Genomic DNA, 16423 nt, shown 5'->3' on the forward strand with positions numbered 1-16423 from the left:
AATTCTTTATTTTGGCTCCGCATTAATTATTACCTCAGCAACAACTAAGCTATAGGCCTATTATACAATGGTATCATCTGGGCGCAGTTGCTGACAAAACCTTCTCTGTTTTTCTCTGAAATACTAGGCAATTATTTCTCAGTTGTATAGTATTCAACCAATTCATTTGTATTGTATTTTCGATTTTTTTTTTCACGTCGTTAGCAGAGATCATCCAGCAGATGGCGTAGCGAGGCTCTTTTGTATCCACGCTGGCCGTTCCTCTGCCCTGTCATGTATTTGTTTTCGGGATTCTAGCCCCGTTTGGCCCCCTTTCAAAAAGGAGGTTCAATAAACCTTGGGTTTAAACGTTAACTCAAGGTTAATCTCCTCTGAGACGGACAGCTCAGAGTTTTCTGTTTCAGCAGGTTTGAAGCAGAGTTTGAAAACTCAGAGATAGTAAACTCTGAGTTTAGCAGAGGACACAAGACTTCATCAAGGGATCCCAGAAAAGAGCATCCACCGTGGCAACGATAAAACCAGGAGGCTTAGAGGCACGAGAAGTCATGTGACTGTGGAGAAGCACATTGTCCAATCAAAAGTTTAAAATGACAATTTTATTATTTGATTTCAGATTACAAAAATTCAAGATTCGATTTTTTAACTAATCTAAGATGTTGAGAGCTGTGTAGCTCATTGATTTTTTAAATGTATCCTGCATAAATCAAATTTTAAAAGTGTACATGAATTAAATTGCATAAAGTGTGATCCATGTAGCTAATGATTTGCACTTCCCAAGACACTTTAGTGCACACGATGATCAAAGAAGTATTTGAGTAAAATTGTAAAGTAAACGTGTAAAGTATAAATTAAAGCAAGTCAAATAATTAAACTCTTTCCAAGCCTTATTAAGTGCACCTGGTACATCTGTGACTGACCAATCAGAGGTCTCCTTCAGGAGCAGACTCGGGTTAGAAGAATAAAACCTGCTCTACACCAGGCTGGGTTGAAAGCTTGAGTTATGATGGTGACTGAATCAGGGTTTAGAGTACACTCTCTCTGTGAAACTGAAAACTCTGACTTGAGCTCTGTTCCGGGGCAACATGCTTTAAGTTTAGACTAAACCTCCTTTTGGAAACAGGGCCAATGTCCAGACCTGAACTTGAAGACACATTTTTGAAGGGTGGCAGAGAGCTTGCGCTTCACCGTCCCTTTGAGTTTCATCAACTTTTTGATTTTGCACGCGACACGGTCTGTACACCTTTATAACATAGGTACATGGATCTGTATTAAGTAGGCCTATAAGTGTAAACAAAACTATTGAGCTGCACGAGTTGCACTTGCACAGTCAGATAGACCAGGGATCTATAAAATACGCATAGATTTGTCTTGGGCTGTTTGGACATCAGCGCTTTCACTTGCACAGGAGGTCCCAACAACGCCCGGTGCTATTGCGCGCACTGCTGCTGACGCAACCACGTAGCCGAGAGTCAATGCGATGGCGGACCGCAGTGTCCCCAGTCCTGCCCACGGAGGGACGGGACAAAGTCACTGAGACAACACCTGTGAGAGGAGAAACCTGCCATTGCCGTTCCTCTAGAGTGAAAACTGTGAGGCTATGTGGAATGCAACCAGCCCCGAGTGCGCTCCCTGGGACGGACCAGAAGTGGAGTGAAAACAGCCGGAGTTTGCAGCGCGGAGCCACCGCATGTTGAGCCAGCAAGTTCACTGAGGTATTAAAAGTCGCATTGACGGGAAGGGACCGCCGCTCCTGGATTTAACGGAGCTCAGAAGACTTTTTATTCTGGCAAAATGAAGTTCGCAGAGCATCTTTCTTCCCATATCACACCGGAGTGGAGGAAACAATACCTTCAATATGAGGTAAAGTTATTATTTTATTTTGTAAGCGAATGTGATGCCAAAATGGCCAAGGCATTCATACAGGCTATTTGTGTCCAGGAAGAATAATGTAAAACAAAATATCAAGGAGAAAAATACATTTGAGTCATTTAAAATAATATTTTAAACAGTTGAACTGTAAGCCACTCTAGAGAGCTATAAACAGAAAAGGGGATGCCCTATTGTTTATGGGGGGAAAACTGCGGTATAGAGCCACAGGGAGCGTTCACGTTTTATTACTGTTTCTGAGTTAAACACATCCATTCAAACTACTGTCACTTCACATATCGTAATTAACTATCTAACTGTGGGAAGATTTAATTTTTAAAATGATAGCTGCCTACAAAGGTATTAAACAGCACTAATAATATGTAGAAAAAAATATTCAGTTAAAAATATTTGTATATTAATAAACTTACAGCCTTTATATTTTATAGGCTTAGTAGGCTAGTTTTAAAACTTTATATATATATATATATATATATATATATATATATATGATGCAATTATCTTGATTTAAACCTTTTTATTTCTTTCCTAAAAGGGCATTGATCTGCACAATTTGTTCAAATAATAGGGGTCTTTAGGATATGATTTATGCATATCCTTTAGGTTTACTGTGGGCCAAGTGCAAACATGGTCTTGGTTTTTGTTTGTTTTGTTGAGGGTATTTTATTTTCACACCACATTTATGGTTGAGCACAAGAGCTTTAAAGAAGACGTATAATGACAGGACGCCTGCTCTATTCCATTTAGCTCTATGAATTATAGACAAAGACTTCTGCACCACTGCAGGACCAACACAACCTTACTGAACGACTCATTCCGGAAACATTGAACTTTATTTATAATATTACGCATTTAAACATGTACATATTCTGAAACATTTGTTCATTTTGGATTTTAGCAAATTAATAATATTTATGCAAAGATAAAAACATGTTTTCTATTGTAGACCCCTAACGCCTCTTTTCTAGACAGTGAGTGTGGCAGACAGACGCATGGCCATACCAGCCATTTTACACCTTCAATCTGTTTGGTCCTCAGACCAGAGATCGATGATAATCTATGTTTTTGGTCATTGTCCTTATTGTTAAAAAAAATTCAGCTGTCTGAAAATAAATAATAACAATAATCTAGAATTTTCTGTAGCTGTAGAAGTATTTTTTTATGTTAGTGTTTTGTCTGCTGCCTGCAATAAACACTTCTTCTTGAGTGGGTGGGGCTAAAAGAACAGGGATGTCTTTATATATAATATGATCCTCTGAGTGCTGTCAGCTATAATCCACTGGCACCTGATTGATAATGTTTATTACTTAAACAAATATTTAGTTTATTCCCAGTTCTAGTAAGATTCTTGAACTTATGTTTTGTGCTAAAACAATGCTTTCAGGTTAGTTGTAGAAGAAAATGGCGGAGTTGGTAAAGCACCTCATTACAGAGGGGCCACATTGATAGCCGATTGATTGATTAGGTGTGCTCTTCATCCTGTGGGATGTCGGTATAAGGTTCTATGCTAAACAACTACTTTATATGGACATGGGCATATTCTGCTCCAGCCACTGCCCTTGATGTGCAGGTGTAGCTCAGTCAGTCGAGGACAGCCGATGTGCATCAGATGTATCTGTATTATATTCATAACGTATCTTATAACTCCATGTACAAAATGGTTTTCGGTGAAAATATAGATCTGAATACACTGTCGAACAGGTTCCTATTGTATAACACAGGTAAAAAGGGGGGTAGTTACAGGTGTGTGTGTGTGGTCAGGTCGCATTTAATGCTGCTGCCTAATTACAGTTCACATACAGCAGATGAAACTAGATTCAACTTATGTTGTTTACAGATGTTCAAAGAGATGAGAGCATTACAACAGATCTGTAATTATTTTTCATTTGTTTGTGAATGCACATCCTGCTTTGTGAACTACATACTGTTCACTGTAGTTTGAGTTTACTAAAAGATATAAGTTAACATCTCAATAATATGAATATTAGTATGTTCTGCAGTATGAACCTGATGTATACCACTAGCTGTTCACAGCCACCACTGAGAGCCCCTGTCTCTATTCTGGCATGGTCCTCTTGTTCCTCAGCGCACCGTTCCTCCCCCACCAGGAGGACATCTGGTCTCAGCCCTGCCCTCTGCTCTCCTCCTCCTCTCTCCATCCCCTCCACTCAGCCCTGCACACACTCATCCACTCAGACACACAGCTCAAGTGATCCACCATAGGCTTTCATTTAGAGCCACAGATCTCTTTAGATCAATAATGTATTCTGTGAGATCCTTTCAAGCACAAGATAAGTCATGAGCATCTCTTACTGAAGGATCTGACTGTTCAGTAGTGTTTCATCAAGCTTATTTTGTTATTTAGTGCTTATGCTCCATTTACTTGACTTTTAATCGGGACACTTTCCAGTAAATGTGGCATATTTGACAGGTTTTACTACACACAGGTCAGTGGCTGCATCATAGACACTGATGTCTCATTAGACTGGGCTCACTGTGGTGATTATGCCGAGTGTGCAGCTTTATCAGTTTTCCCCAAAGACCTGTCTTTCCTCATTTCCCATCAAAGGCATCACCATGGCGATGGTTTCACATTCATAACACCCCTCTCTTTAAACATTAGTTTCCCAAACAGTGAAAGAAACAAACTCATTTATGATCATGAGTTTGAGTCTCAACCTGACTTAAAATAAATATACATAATCTATTTAAACAGCTGTATACCTGTTGTTGTAACATACGCTTTTGTAGAGAACAAGTGGTTTATTAATTGCTCTCCAGTGAATTTTGGTTCAGTGCAAAGCAGATGGTGCTGACAGTTCTGGATCTTGTATTGTGCTGAATTTGCTTGTTGTACACAATGCTCATTGACTATTTACATTTAAATTGGGATTTGATTTTATTTCTCTTCAGGCATTCAAGGATATGCTGTATGCTGCCCAGGACCAAGCTCCGTCCATAGAAGGTAAGGAGACAGTGTCTGCATAAACAAACCCAGGCACATAGGCAGACATGCACTCATAGTCTTGAACTTGTTTTGGCGTCCCCCGAAATAACAGCCCTTCATCTGCTAAAAATAGACTCGGATCATGACCAACACACTGGCCCTTACTACGGAATATGTGACCCAAATTAAGTCAATAACTGAACTGAAACACAGTCTTGGTTTCATGTGTAAGTGTGAAGCAACATGTATGTAGACTTGCAGACATTAGAAGTAATGTTTGATGAGACACAACACCAGAGGTCAGTGACTTATGATCATTTGCTTCAGTAGTGTGAATGAATGTATGCTGCTGTGATATGTGCTTATATAATTTCAATGTAAGCTGTAAAATATGTCAGGAAGATGCTTGGAGTCCATAATATTGGATTTATTGACAGTAGTTTGTGTGAATTTGACAACACACACATCTTCACCTGTATCTGGTTCAGTACAGGTGAAAATGCGTGTGTACTGTGTGTTTATTGTGTCCCTTCATGACAGCATAGCAGCACTACATCTTGATGTGGGACCATTGAGGCTGTTGGTTGCGTGCTTGTGAGTGGATGATAAATCACCTTGTGTCTGGACTCTGAGCTATACTCATGGGTCACTGCTCTGCACGTGTCACTCTCTCTGTAGATGTAGGTGAGGACACGTTATTGATATAGACAAGGCCAATCAATCTATTAAGATGACAGGACAGTGGAACATTTAGCAGAATTTTAAGGTTTGCATAGTGGAATACAGATATGTATTTTGTTATGCATGCTACAAAGATGATCCAAAGGCTCTGGCCCTATTTTTACAGTATCAAAAACGTGAAAAACAGAATTAGTTTATTCTAAATTGTTTCCAGCGATCCAAAGATATTCCTTGATTTTTGTAATGTATTCCTAGCATCAATTATCTGCTGCAATGAGTTTATTAGTGCCTTTTCTCAACTTCCAAAGCAGAGTTTTGCAGTAATGCTACTTTCTCATTCATGGAAATGGTTGCAGGCAGCACACAGCAGTCTCATTTTGATGCTAAGAGATGAGTTTACAATCTATTCGTTCTACCTTTTTCATATTAATTTGCTTTTGGAACGTTTTAGAAAAGTTCATTGATAAAAGAGAAAAAAATTGTTTAGCTCTAGGTCACATCACTAGAATTAGTAATTTTAAGAAATCTAAATTGGATGATCTTACAGTTCTTGTATATCAATATCAAAAATGTGCTTTTAATAATAATAATACATAACACTTGCATAGCGTTTTACATGACACTCAAAGAGGCTTCACAGAATTCAAGACAGATAAAACTTTCCAGATGTGTCCAATGTTGTCCCAATGCTTAAGACTATAAATTGTACTGTACATTGTATTGAACTGTAAAAATCTATTCAGGATAGCTATCTGAAAGTGACTCACAGCGATGTAGATTATAGACAGAAGAAAACATTGATGAGATTTTGTTGACCACAAAAGAAACCGGATTTGCTGGTTCAATGAAACGTGCTTACTGCAGCAGTTTTCCTGATTGAACTTGCAGTCTGCTGGGTATGTATTATTTATGCCTGTGTCCCGTCTGGAGAAAAGTATTTGGAAAAAAAATCATCCTTTTAATATTAACCTGATTTTCTCTGTCTTTATCATCAGAGGGATATTAATATTGGCTTGGTTTTTAAATTTAGGGTTATAAATGTATAAAAATGTTAAAAGTGCACTTTTTTGGTGGAGGAGAGGCTGCCAGGTTGTCTCTAAGGAACATGTCACTGCTTTGCCTGCTCTAGTGTGGCATAAAATGAGTCTGCATCACCTGCTTGTCTCCACAAAGACAAAGTTACAATCCAGATCTGTGGAATGAATTCATGTTTCAGTTATTTTTGAGCAATAAAAATGCTGTAAAGGAATAATACTGGATAGATGAGCTGAGTCCTTGTTTTTGTGCTCATCCTTAGAGCCAGTAAGTTACATCTGGTCTGTTATTACAGGGTGTTATTGCAAAATGTGTGGTCTTGTGTTTTTATGTCACCTTCACTGTAGAACCCAACACCACAAGTGCTCTATAACAAGCCAGTGTTCTCAGCAGGCAAACAGCTGTTGAATCTATGGGTCTCCTGTTGTAACCCTTTCAGTGAGTTATGCCATGGACTAATTCAATTAAAGCTGCACATGATTACAGAGACCATCAACAATGGGTACATATTAAAGACATGACATTTGTGGATGTGTAGTCCTGCATGCTTTACATCACAAGGGATCAAATGTAATGGATTGGATTGTTGATGTGTGCCATTCATTCTGTTTTGTTTGGTGGTCCACTCTCCATCTGTGTCTATGGTCAACCTGTTTGAGAAATACTGTTAGTACAGGCTGGTGGTCTGAGGGGGGCTGGGTGAAGATGGCTGCGATAGCACTTTCTTCATTCATACAAAACAAAGGGCGGAGCCTCTCCAAATGCACTGTCCAATGATTTTCTTTTTAACTCATAGCCCATGATGGAAACGGAAGAGAGTAGTCGCTGATAGAGGAACGACTTCTCACATTACAGAGTATCCATCTTGATTTTGTGTTTTGCTCGGCACATGATCCCTACAGGGGCGTCTTTTATGCAGCCAAATCAATAATGATATAAAAATGTGTGTAAAAATATCTTGGCTGTGTGCAGTGGTGGTGGGCAATGGTTTTTCCATTTCATAAAATCAGTTGAAATCTTATGCTTTGTGTCCAAAGCTATTTGCACCAAATGATGCTTTAGGTGAAAAGCTCTGAATGTTTTGTGAGTTTCAAAATTACACTCCACTCCATTGCACAAAACTATGATGAAAAACACATGAAGCATGTCTGGTTTTCTATCTGTACCTGTTGGTTAAATGAACAGTTTTGTGAAGCCATTAGAGGACTTCAGTTACTTTTATTACATTCAATTTAATTTTATAAAGCCCATAATCATAACAGAAGTGAGCACTGGATTTAGACTTTGTGGACCCAGAGCAGTCACTTTTTGAAAAATACACTTATGACATAGAAAATAAACTGATGTCAAACATGTTTTTATATCAACATAAATAACTAGCCTGTAAATGACTTAATACCTCAGTAAGCACCTTTTGTGTGCTCTTTGAGAGGCCACTTATGCCGTCCGCCATTTTATGTGTTTTTGCTGTTGACCATAAGGGTGTCTCTGAATGTCTGCACCACTGTTACACTGTTGCTCTGTGCTCATTGTCATTCTGCTGGTGTTTATGATGGAACAGCTGCTTATTATTGCAGTTTGAGTTTGTCCCAGTTGGAGTCTGTTCACTCCCTTTGTGATTGCTGTCATTTTCTGCCTTTGTGCTTTTGGTGAGAATTTCCATGTTGTTTTTTATATATATATATATATATATATATATATATATATATATATATAGTATTTACTTAGTATATTACCCAACTTAAATATTTAGCTTATATAGTGTATACCTCCAATGATGCATACAAACAGTCCCCAATCCATCCAGCACCATGCTGCAGAATGGACAGGCTCTATCCATTGGCCTGTCAGAATTGCAAATTTTGAAGTGCGAAATATTGCTGAAGTGTATATACAGATGATAAACGATTATATTGAAACTAATTGATGCCACTAACATAATGACCTCAAAACAAATAGAAAAAAAATTCTAAACCTACAGCAGAAGAAAAAAACAATTTTATAGTTAGTTTGTACCTATAATGAGTTATTTATTCAACATTTTTTCAACACAAATCTTATCACAGTACAGAAAAATAAAACAAATATCCCCACTAAAGCAAAGAAAAAGTACCCACGATAAATATAGACCCTAAAAACAATTGCTCTATCTATGATATGTGGAACGATAAGTCAATATAGTAATTTTTGTGACAGGCTTATGGCTATCCAGGACCTGATGCAAGAAAGAGATTGAGAGATTGACGTGCAGGTATAGGCACATACAGGGGCAAGAGGAGTCCGGGGTCTCTTGCCCGTTTGCATTATTGATGGCTTTCTGACAGGGCTGCTGTCTTTGGCTCCTGCACTAATTGTTGGATCCTTGTGGGGGTTGGTTTTCACTGGCTAAATTTACATTGTGAAATGAGAAATATCCACATTTTAATGTTTATAGAAGACTGTTCTAGTAATGTAGTTTGCAGACCACATCTACAGTAATAACACATAATGTAATAGTGTTATTTTAGTTAATGTTTTTAATTAGTGCTGCAATAATATTTTAATTAAGATTCAGTAATTTCCAATTGGATAATGATGTGATGATTTGTTTTGTCATACTGCCTAGCCCCATTTTCGATTATTGTATGGTGTGGGCTTTGAGGGCTGTGTCTTAGGATATTAAAAGGAGGGGTCCCAGGGTCAATCCAATGACGGGAGATCTATCTCAAGGTCACAGTCCAATCGAACAGACTTAGTTAGTGATAAGATGCTGATTGCTAACTGAGTAAAGTAAGATGTTTGACGTTTGCTGGTTAATATGAAGCTTAAGCAATGAGTGAAACAGCATTATCCATATTTAAAAAGAGATTGAATGATATTTGGTCTGAGAGAGGGAGATCCGTGAAGCAACAAACAGACTGTGTGGGAGGTCCCTGGGCTCATCTCCAATGCATGTTGCCCTGCATTAGCACTGCAGCCATCCCGCAAGAGAAAGGGAACCTTCGTAGATGAAAGTCTGCTACCCATACATCCATTATTCATTGCTGAATTAGATCTCGCTTGAATGAAAGGATGAGGAAGAGAAGGAGTGTGAGAATGGAAAGGGTATGGGTCAGTCATGAAGGGGGAGTGGTCTTGGAGAGTTTTAGAGGGCAAGGACTTCAATGGGTAATGTGCAATTCATCGAATTTTGATTGAGGTCAACAGTTGGCCATTACTAATTTTCAATTGCTCTTAATTTAGAGATCTACAGTCAAGCCCCAGTGAGTAAAAGCATGTGGTTTTGAGCAGAGTTAAGACTATTTGGTGACTGCTGCTGTGATTTTGGGTTATCCAAAAAAAAAAGGAATATCCCATGGCCGCAAAGGGGGATTAGAAGACATTACAGAAGCAGCCTGTAAAATAGAGATGTGATCGAGGAACACTAGTTGTTTACAGTGCATAAAAGAGAGTGAAGGAGAGGGCAGGAGTGAGTGGAGGGCATTCTACAGCTTATGTACAGTCATGAAATCTATAGATTGATGTATTTTGTGTTCATAAACATATCCCTTTACGGTCTACTGGCTGGGTCTTTTATTTTGGCCTTGACATGGGCACACTGATCGTCAGAGCTTATGATTAAAATGGTCGATAAGATCTTTCATATCTGCTTTGCCTTCCTCACTGTTAGTTCTTATGCACTTGTTGAAAATAAACTTCGGTCAAGGTCATTACGGAGGAGACAATACAGATTCTTCACATACAAAACATTGGACAATGGCAGAAGTATTTCAATGATGCCAAATATGAGATTGTAAAAAAGAACAGGAAACAGCTGTGGATTTTTTTTTACTTAATTGACTTGTTAGCATTAGCAGTAACCTTAATCTCTCCTCTGCTGTAAGACCAGTTATTGTTTTGAGTGTGCAATGAAAAGCCTTTTAACAGCTCTGGCTCAGGTCCAAACTCGTCTGTCAGCTGCATGGCTTAGATCAAGCTTGGAGTCAAATTACACTGGTAACACCGTATGAGTTTATTTAAGTTTGTTTAATATGAATTACTGTTTGAAGCTTCTAAACGTCACCAGAGATAGTGTTTGTTATTGTAGACAACAGTGGTGCAGGCTGTGTGTTGCAAGGTGTGATGGTGACCTACAGGCGATAACAGCAGGGCCATATGCTACTGTATTTTTGGATAATGGAAATGAGCTGTTCAGTGAGTGTGTGTGTGTGTATATATATATATATATATATATATATCTATATATATATCTATCTTTTCTCAATGTGTTAAGTTCTCCAGGCAATAAGTTTGACTGTAAAATACATCAGATAATCCTATGTCAATTTAATGCACTGATGAGGGCAGATAATGAAACAAAGCTGCTTATACGCTTCTACTAGACTTCTTGGTCTGGAGTTTTGGTTTTCATGAGAAGATGCATAAAGTCTGAAATATGAATTGATAAACTAATACAAGAATCCCATCCTTTTAAGAACATGTTTATATAGGTCTAAATTACAGGTACAGCAACATTTTTCTATTAAAAGGTCTTTGAAGAGGACATTCTACTTATCTAAATAATTGTAACCTTTGTGATGTAAAAATCGCATCAATTCAAACTCCGATTTTGATTCCCCAACAGAAAGGCTTATTTCTTAGCAAAAGCATTAATAGGCAAGAGGGCCACTGTAAAAGTCAGTGTGTCCTTCCAGTGCCCGCTGCTGCAGTGGATCTCTGGAGGTTTGCAGATCTAAGCTCTGATTGGCTGTGAGCTGTGAAAGTGCGCTCCACCATGAAGCCTGCCTGTCTCCTATGTCCTCCTGGATTTCTTGGTCAGCTTTTCACATGTTGTCAACAGCATTGCATTCCACTAAACTTGGCGTCAGTGACAGGTTTCATAAAAGTGAGAATTTTGTAAAGGTTGTTCCAGCATAATAAATATGGTAACATTTTGGTTTTTACTTTGGGCAATTATGACTGACAGAAAAGAGAGTACAGTGAAGGTTCAGGGTTAGCCTTTGGCACAGTATGACAGGTAAAATGGTGGGAGACAGAGAGTGAAAGATGGCGGTTACATTGAAACTAATTGGAGAAAAGAAACTGGATTTTTCCACTGCCACTATTTTCTCAAAGGTGTGAAACTGAAAGATATGGCAGAAAATGAAGTTATTTTTTTATTTGAAGTCCTGGTAGGGGTAGGAGTAATATGGTATAAATGAAATGACGGAGTTACTCCTTTTGTTCAACAATGACCGGCACAGTATTTTAGTACATCTGTATTTTGAAAAAACTGACAGAATATGGCATGGGCAATACATAAATATAAAAAGTCTCAGTTTGGAAGGAAAATGCGTTAAGTCTAGAGATTCTCTCGTAAATTTGGGGTCAGGGGCTATTCTTCTAGGGAGCTGAGATATTGCTTCAGATATTTCAGCTTATTTACACTATATCACCTTCAACTGGAGACAGGAGGGAGGAGAGATATCAATAATTCACAACGATTGTTCCCTCCTGGACGGCCTGTCTGTTTTATATTAAACGCTGAATTATTAACACTGTCCACAATTGGAAATATAGTGGATCTTCCTCCTGATGCTGATGAGGCTGGAAACTCTCAGGGGAAACCACAGAATTGTCTCAGACACTTAAATAGACGCTAAATGGATTCTGATGTGTAGTTTTAGATGTGATGAAAGAATTATGCACATTGTACTTCTCTATTTTCCACACTGAATTTGACACTATACCTAGCATCTAACATTTTGGCATACATTTTAGACTAGATGCCCTACCAATGGGCCTGGATACAGCATAAAACTTAGTTTTTTTTAAACTTTATGACACTATGTTCAAAACATTTCAAAATGTCAGATTTAAACTTCAGTGTTTTCTGCTGGCTGCTAAAATGTGCCCATCTCAGCAATATAAATGTTTACTATTGTGAACAGTGTCCCTGAACCCTCATGTTACCATATGCTGGCCTCGGGCAGGAATTATACATATTTCATGTCCTCCTCAACATGTGACTAACCAGTACCTGTCCTGGACTTTATAATAACCGCTGACTTCAGCGTGAGTTTACTGTCAGTGTTCCGGCGCTGCATGCTTCCTGACTTCCCAGAGAAGTTGCGATTCCGGTAGCAGCAAATAAAGGGAAGAGAGATGGCTTGTGTACGTAGAAACAACAGTTTGTGTCTGTTTAGCATTTTGTCCTGAGGGCAAACGCCATGGCTCCATGACAAGTGCCATCTGATAATTAGGTCTCATAATCAGCCCATTAGTATGCGGAGCAATTGAGCAGAGAACAGCCTATTGTTCCTGCAGCGTGAGCCCTGGCCATTAGGAAGATTATTGTAAAATGCTATTTGTTAGGACTTAAGTGTAATGGTTATGGCTGTTGTAATGAATGTGATTTGTTGTCATGTCAGAACGTGGTGGTGGTGGTAACGGTAACAACTGCCTTCTAAGTTTTACTTTGTAGTTGAACAAACTAAAGTGTCTTTAGCTCAGTTACCATGGAATCAAACAAACAGCCCCCAAACACTCTTGGTCTGTTTTGTTTCAAAGACACTTGAGGACACACGGTGAGCAGGCTGGACCAAGCTTCAACTTTTGTGGGATTTTGATACTAACAAACTTAAGAATGATTAAATATTAAGATATGTGATGTTTATGACAGATTCTTTCTGTCTATTTAGATATTTTACGTGTCCCTTTTTACTTTTTTTTAAACACTGGATGTGATGGACTCCTGCAGGTGTGCAACTATGAAAAATGCATGACATAATACTATGTTTTCAAACTAAATTGTTTAGTCATGTGTCTAGTCTTGCAATGTGTGGCATGTCATATGCAGCTTTCCTGTGTGCATGTAAATTAAGTTAATGATATAGGGTTCAAGCACAGCTGTGTTGTAACACAATTAAGACAGGAAATGGCCACTAATCTTATCAAATCTCATACTGCACTGCACTCCTGCTTTGGTAAAGATATAGGAACAGCCTGGTTGAGCTTGCGTAAACGGTGTTGAAATGTACTAAATGTTTGAGATATTGTTACTGGCTAAAAACAAACAGTTCAATAAAATCCCTTAATTTTTCACATTCACACTGTAACATACTGTAACATAGCTGATCTGTCAATGCCTGGAATTGTCATAATTGTAATTGTCTGAGCTATGCCTGAGTGAACTGCTGCCAGTCAATGTGAGAAATGACTTGTTTCTCTATAAAATGTCTTGTTTAATGTCTGCTAATCTGTTTCCCTCTGAGAGACTGGTGCTGTGTGTTTGTGTGAATGTGTGTCTGTGTTTACTCTTTATATTTCAGTTCATTTTGTGTTTCAAAGCGAAGCCATTCCACAGCGGCTCTTATCGAGTGTCTGCAGCTGCTGTTGTGAAAACGCTGCTGCAGCCTACAGAGACATTTTCACACACTCTAACACACCTGGAATTGGCAACACTGCGCTGACATACATCCTGTACAAATGAGGATTAATGTAGGTCATTAGCTTGTTAGCTCTGAGATGCTCTTGTGGGAAAAATGTGTAATTTGTAAAATGGTTTCATTTGAGATGCATGCAGTCCTAAATCAAGACTAAAGGTAAATATTTGATTGTGTTTAAATGTCTGCACTCTATGGGTTATCTTTATTTAAGGGAGTAACTGCAGCCCTGAAGTCAGCTGACCTGCTCCTGCTGCTATGCCCAAAGCCAGGCCCATGGCCAGAGGTGACAGAGCCTTTTCTGTGGCAACACCCAGACTATGGAACAGCCTCCCTCTGCCTGTCTGATCCTTGCAGGCTTTAATGCATTTTAGACTAGACTAAAACACCTCTTCAAGGCATTTAACACTGGCTAAACAGGATATTTTGGTGGTTTGTTGTTGTTTTCCTATGTAGTGTATCATCTGAACATTTGTTTTTGTTGACATTTTATGTGAAGCAATTGTAAACCTTTTTAAATGTCTATATTTCATTTCCCATTTATTTATGGGTTTCAACATCCTGCTATATGCAACATTTTGAGGATTGTTTCACAAAGTTATATCTTATTTTAAATTGTTAATCACTATGGTAACAATCCTAATTTCTCCATTATGAAACCAAATGCTTATGTTTGGTCCTTACTTTATTTCTAAATACATTTGTATCATTCACATTTTGTATTTTTATTTATTTATGGCCATTGGAGTCACTGCAGTAGGCCTGTTTAACCTGAGTCTTCATAGTCTTCCGTGTAGAGGATTACCTTGAGTTTCCCTTGTCTGCAGGTTCACCTTCTCTATAGCCCTGTAGTGTGGATGATTCAGTCTTGATTAATGGCTCCACGTTGGACTATTGACACAACACTTATCTTGTTTTTATGAGTGTAGCTGCCTCTACACAAACCCCACACGTGTGCTCAGTCACCTCTCATCTGATCAGTTACAGGTCTATGGGCCATTTACCTGAGCGTAACTCAATTCAGTTTTCCAACTTAAGTCGTACTAATGGAGATACAATATGCTATACTGGTCATTTAAGTCCACCAAAAAACCCCATGATTCTCTTTTGATCAAATCAAGGTCCAATGCTTTCAAATTATCAAAGATCACCTTCAGGCTTTCTAATTGACAGGTCTATACAGTCAGTTTTGTGGCACTTATTGGAAGTAAAAAAAATGCAAAAACATTATCAATCAAAACAAAATTAAAAATTGTCATTTATTAATTTTTGCATCGTCCTAGTGTCAAAAACAAATGGACTAAGACATGTATCTGTTGTGTGCAAGGGTTTAAAAAAAGACCTTTATATTATGGACTAGAGTACCAGTTCTCATAAGCTTCCTGTTTACCTGCAATGTGCTAAAATGTGCATAAATTTTACACTGATATAATTAAACTGACTCGGTCATAATTTAAAAGTGTTGAGGGATAGCGCATACATTCTCATTCAGCAAAGACATTTGAGCAGCGTAACAGTTTGATACATGGGGATCTTCAGACTCTTCTGTTGGTTTCGTTCTATTGTTCTTTGTAGATCACAGAGGCAGACAATAAGGACGAGCAGATGAGATGTCCCCCCTGACTCCACTTCCTCTGTGCCTCAGGATCAAAACCTGTGAGTGAAGCAAACATCACAGGAGCTGCCACCTACTGTTACGCTAACAGATTGCATTACCCAAACTTATGTCTGTCAAAGCAGCATCAGTGAGGAACAGCAAAGAGCGAGAGGTGGAAAGACACTGCTGCAAGAGAAATCATTATTTCTGTCATTTACAGGCTGTCACAGGAACATGCAGTTCAATAATACGCTTGAACTGAACTGTTTGTGTCTGTCACATCTGAATAACTTTGGGTGTTTTTTAGCTAGTACACATTTTATGCTACATATCATGTGCATATATGTATATATATATATGTGTGTGTGTATATATGTGTGTGTATGTGTGTATATATATATATATATATATATATACACACACACACACACAAAGGGTATATGTATTTATATAGAGTGGAGATATATATATATATATATATATATATATATATATATATATATATATATATTCTTCACATAGAATATATATGCACCAGTGTTGCTGATCAAGAGTTTAAATTACTTTTGTACAACATTCAGAGTTTCTTTAATTCTAATTTTGAGAAGACAGCCTCGACAAATTGAGCTCCGTCGCAGCTGGATATCGGCTATGATTGGTCAAGGTGGAGTCGGAGTTTGTGATTGGTTGATTGCAGTTACACTGAAGCTACAGAAACTGGCCTTCAGGTTGCCTGGAGACAGCTCTGTGTGTGAGCAGCCTTGGCAAAGTGGTGTCACTCTGCAAAGGAATCTGTATGTTGACAGATTTTCCTAATGGATTTAATGTGGATTTAATTAACAGGTTCTACATTTTCACAGAAGTATATTTTTT

General features: G+C 38.3%; 1 protein-coding gene across 1 annotated transcript in view; it reads left to right on the forward strand.

The window, feature by feature from the left end:
* The first annotated feature begins 935 nt into the window (after positions 1–935).
* xpr1a (xenotropic and polytropic retrovirus receptor 1a) overlaps positions 936–16423 on the forward strand; it is a 48364-nt gene continuing 32876 nt past the window's right edge. The window contains exons 1-2 of the mRNA XM_033965431.2: positions 936–1860; positions 4801–4852. Of these exons, the coding sequence (XP_033821322.1) occupies positions 1792–1860; positions 4801–4852 (121 nt within the window). The 5' untranslated portion in view covers positions 936–1791. The remainder of the gene's footprint in view (positions 1861–4800; positions 4853–16423) is intronic.

Source organism: Periophthalmus magnuspinnatus, chromosome 4 (assembly GCF_009829125.3).
Source record: "Periophthalmus magnuspinnatus isolate fPerMag1 chromosome 4, fPerMag1.2.pri, whole genome shotgun sequence".
Classification (NCBI taxonomy): domain Eukaryota; kingdom Metazoa; phylum Chordata; class Actinopteri; order Gobiiformes; family Gobiidae; genus Periophthalmus; species Periophthalmus magnuspinnatus.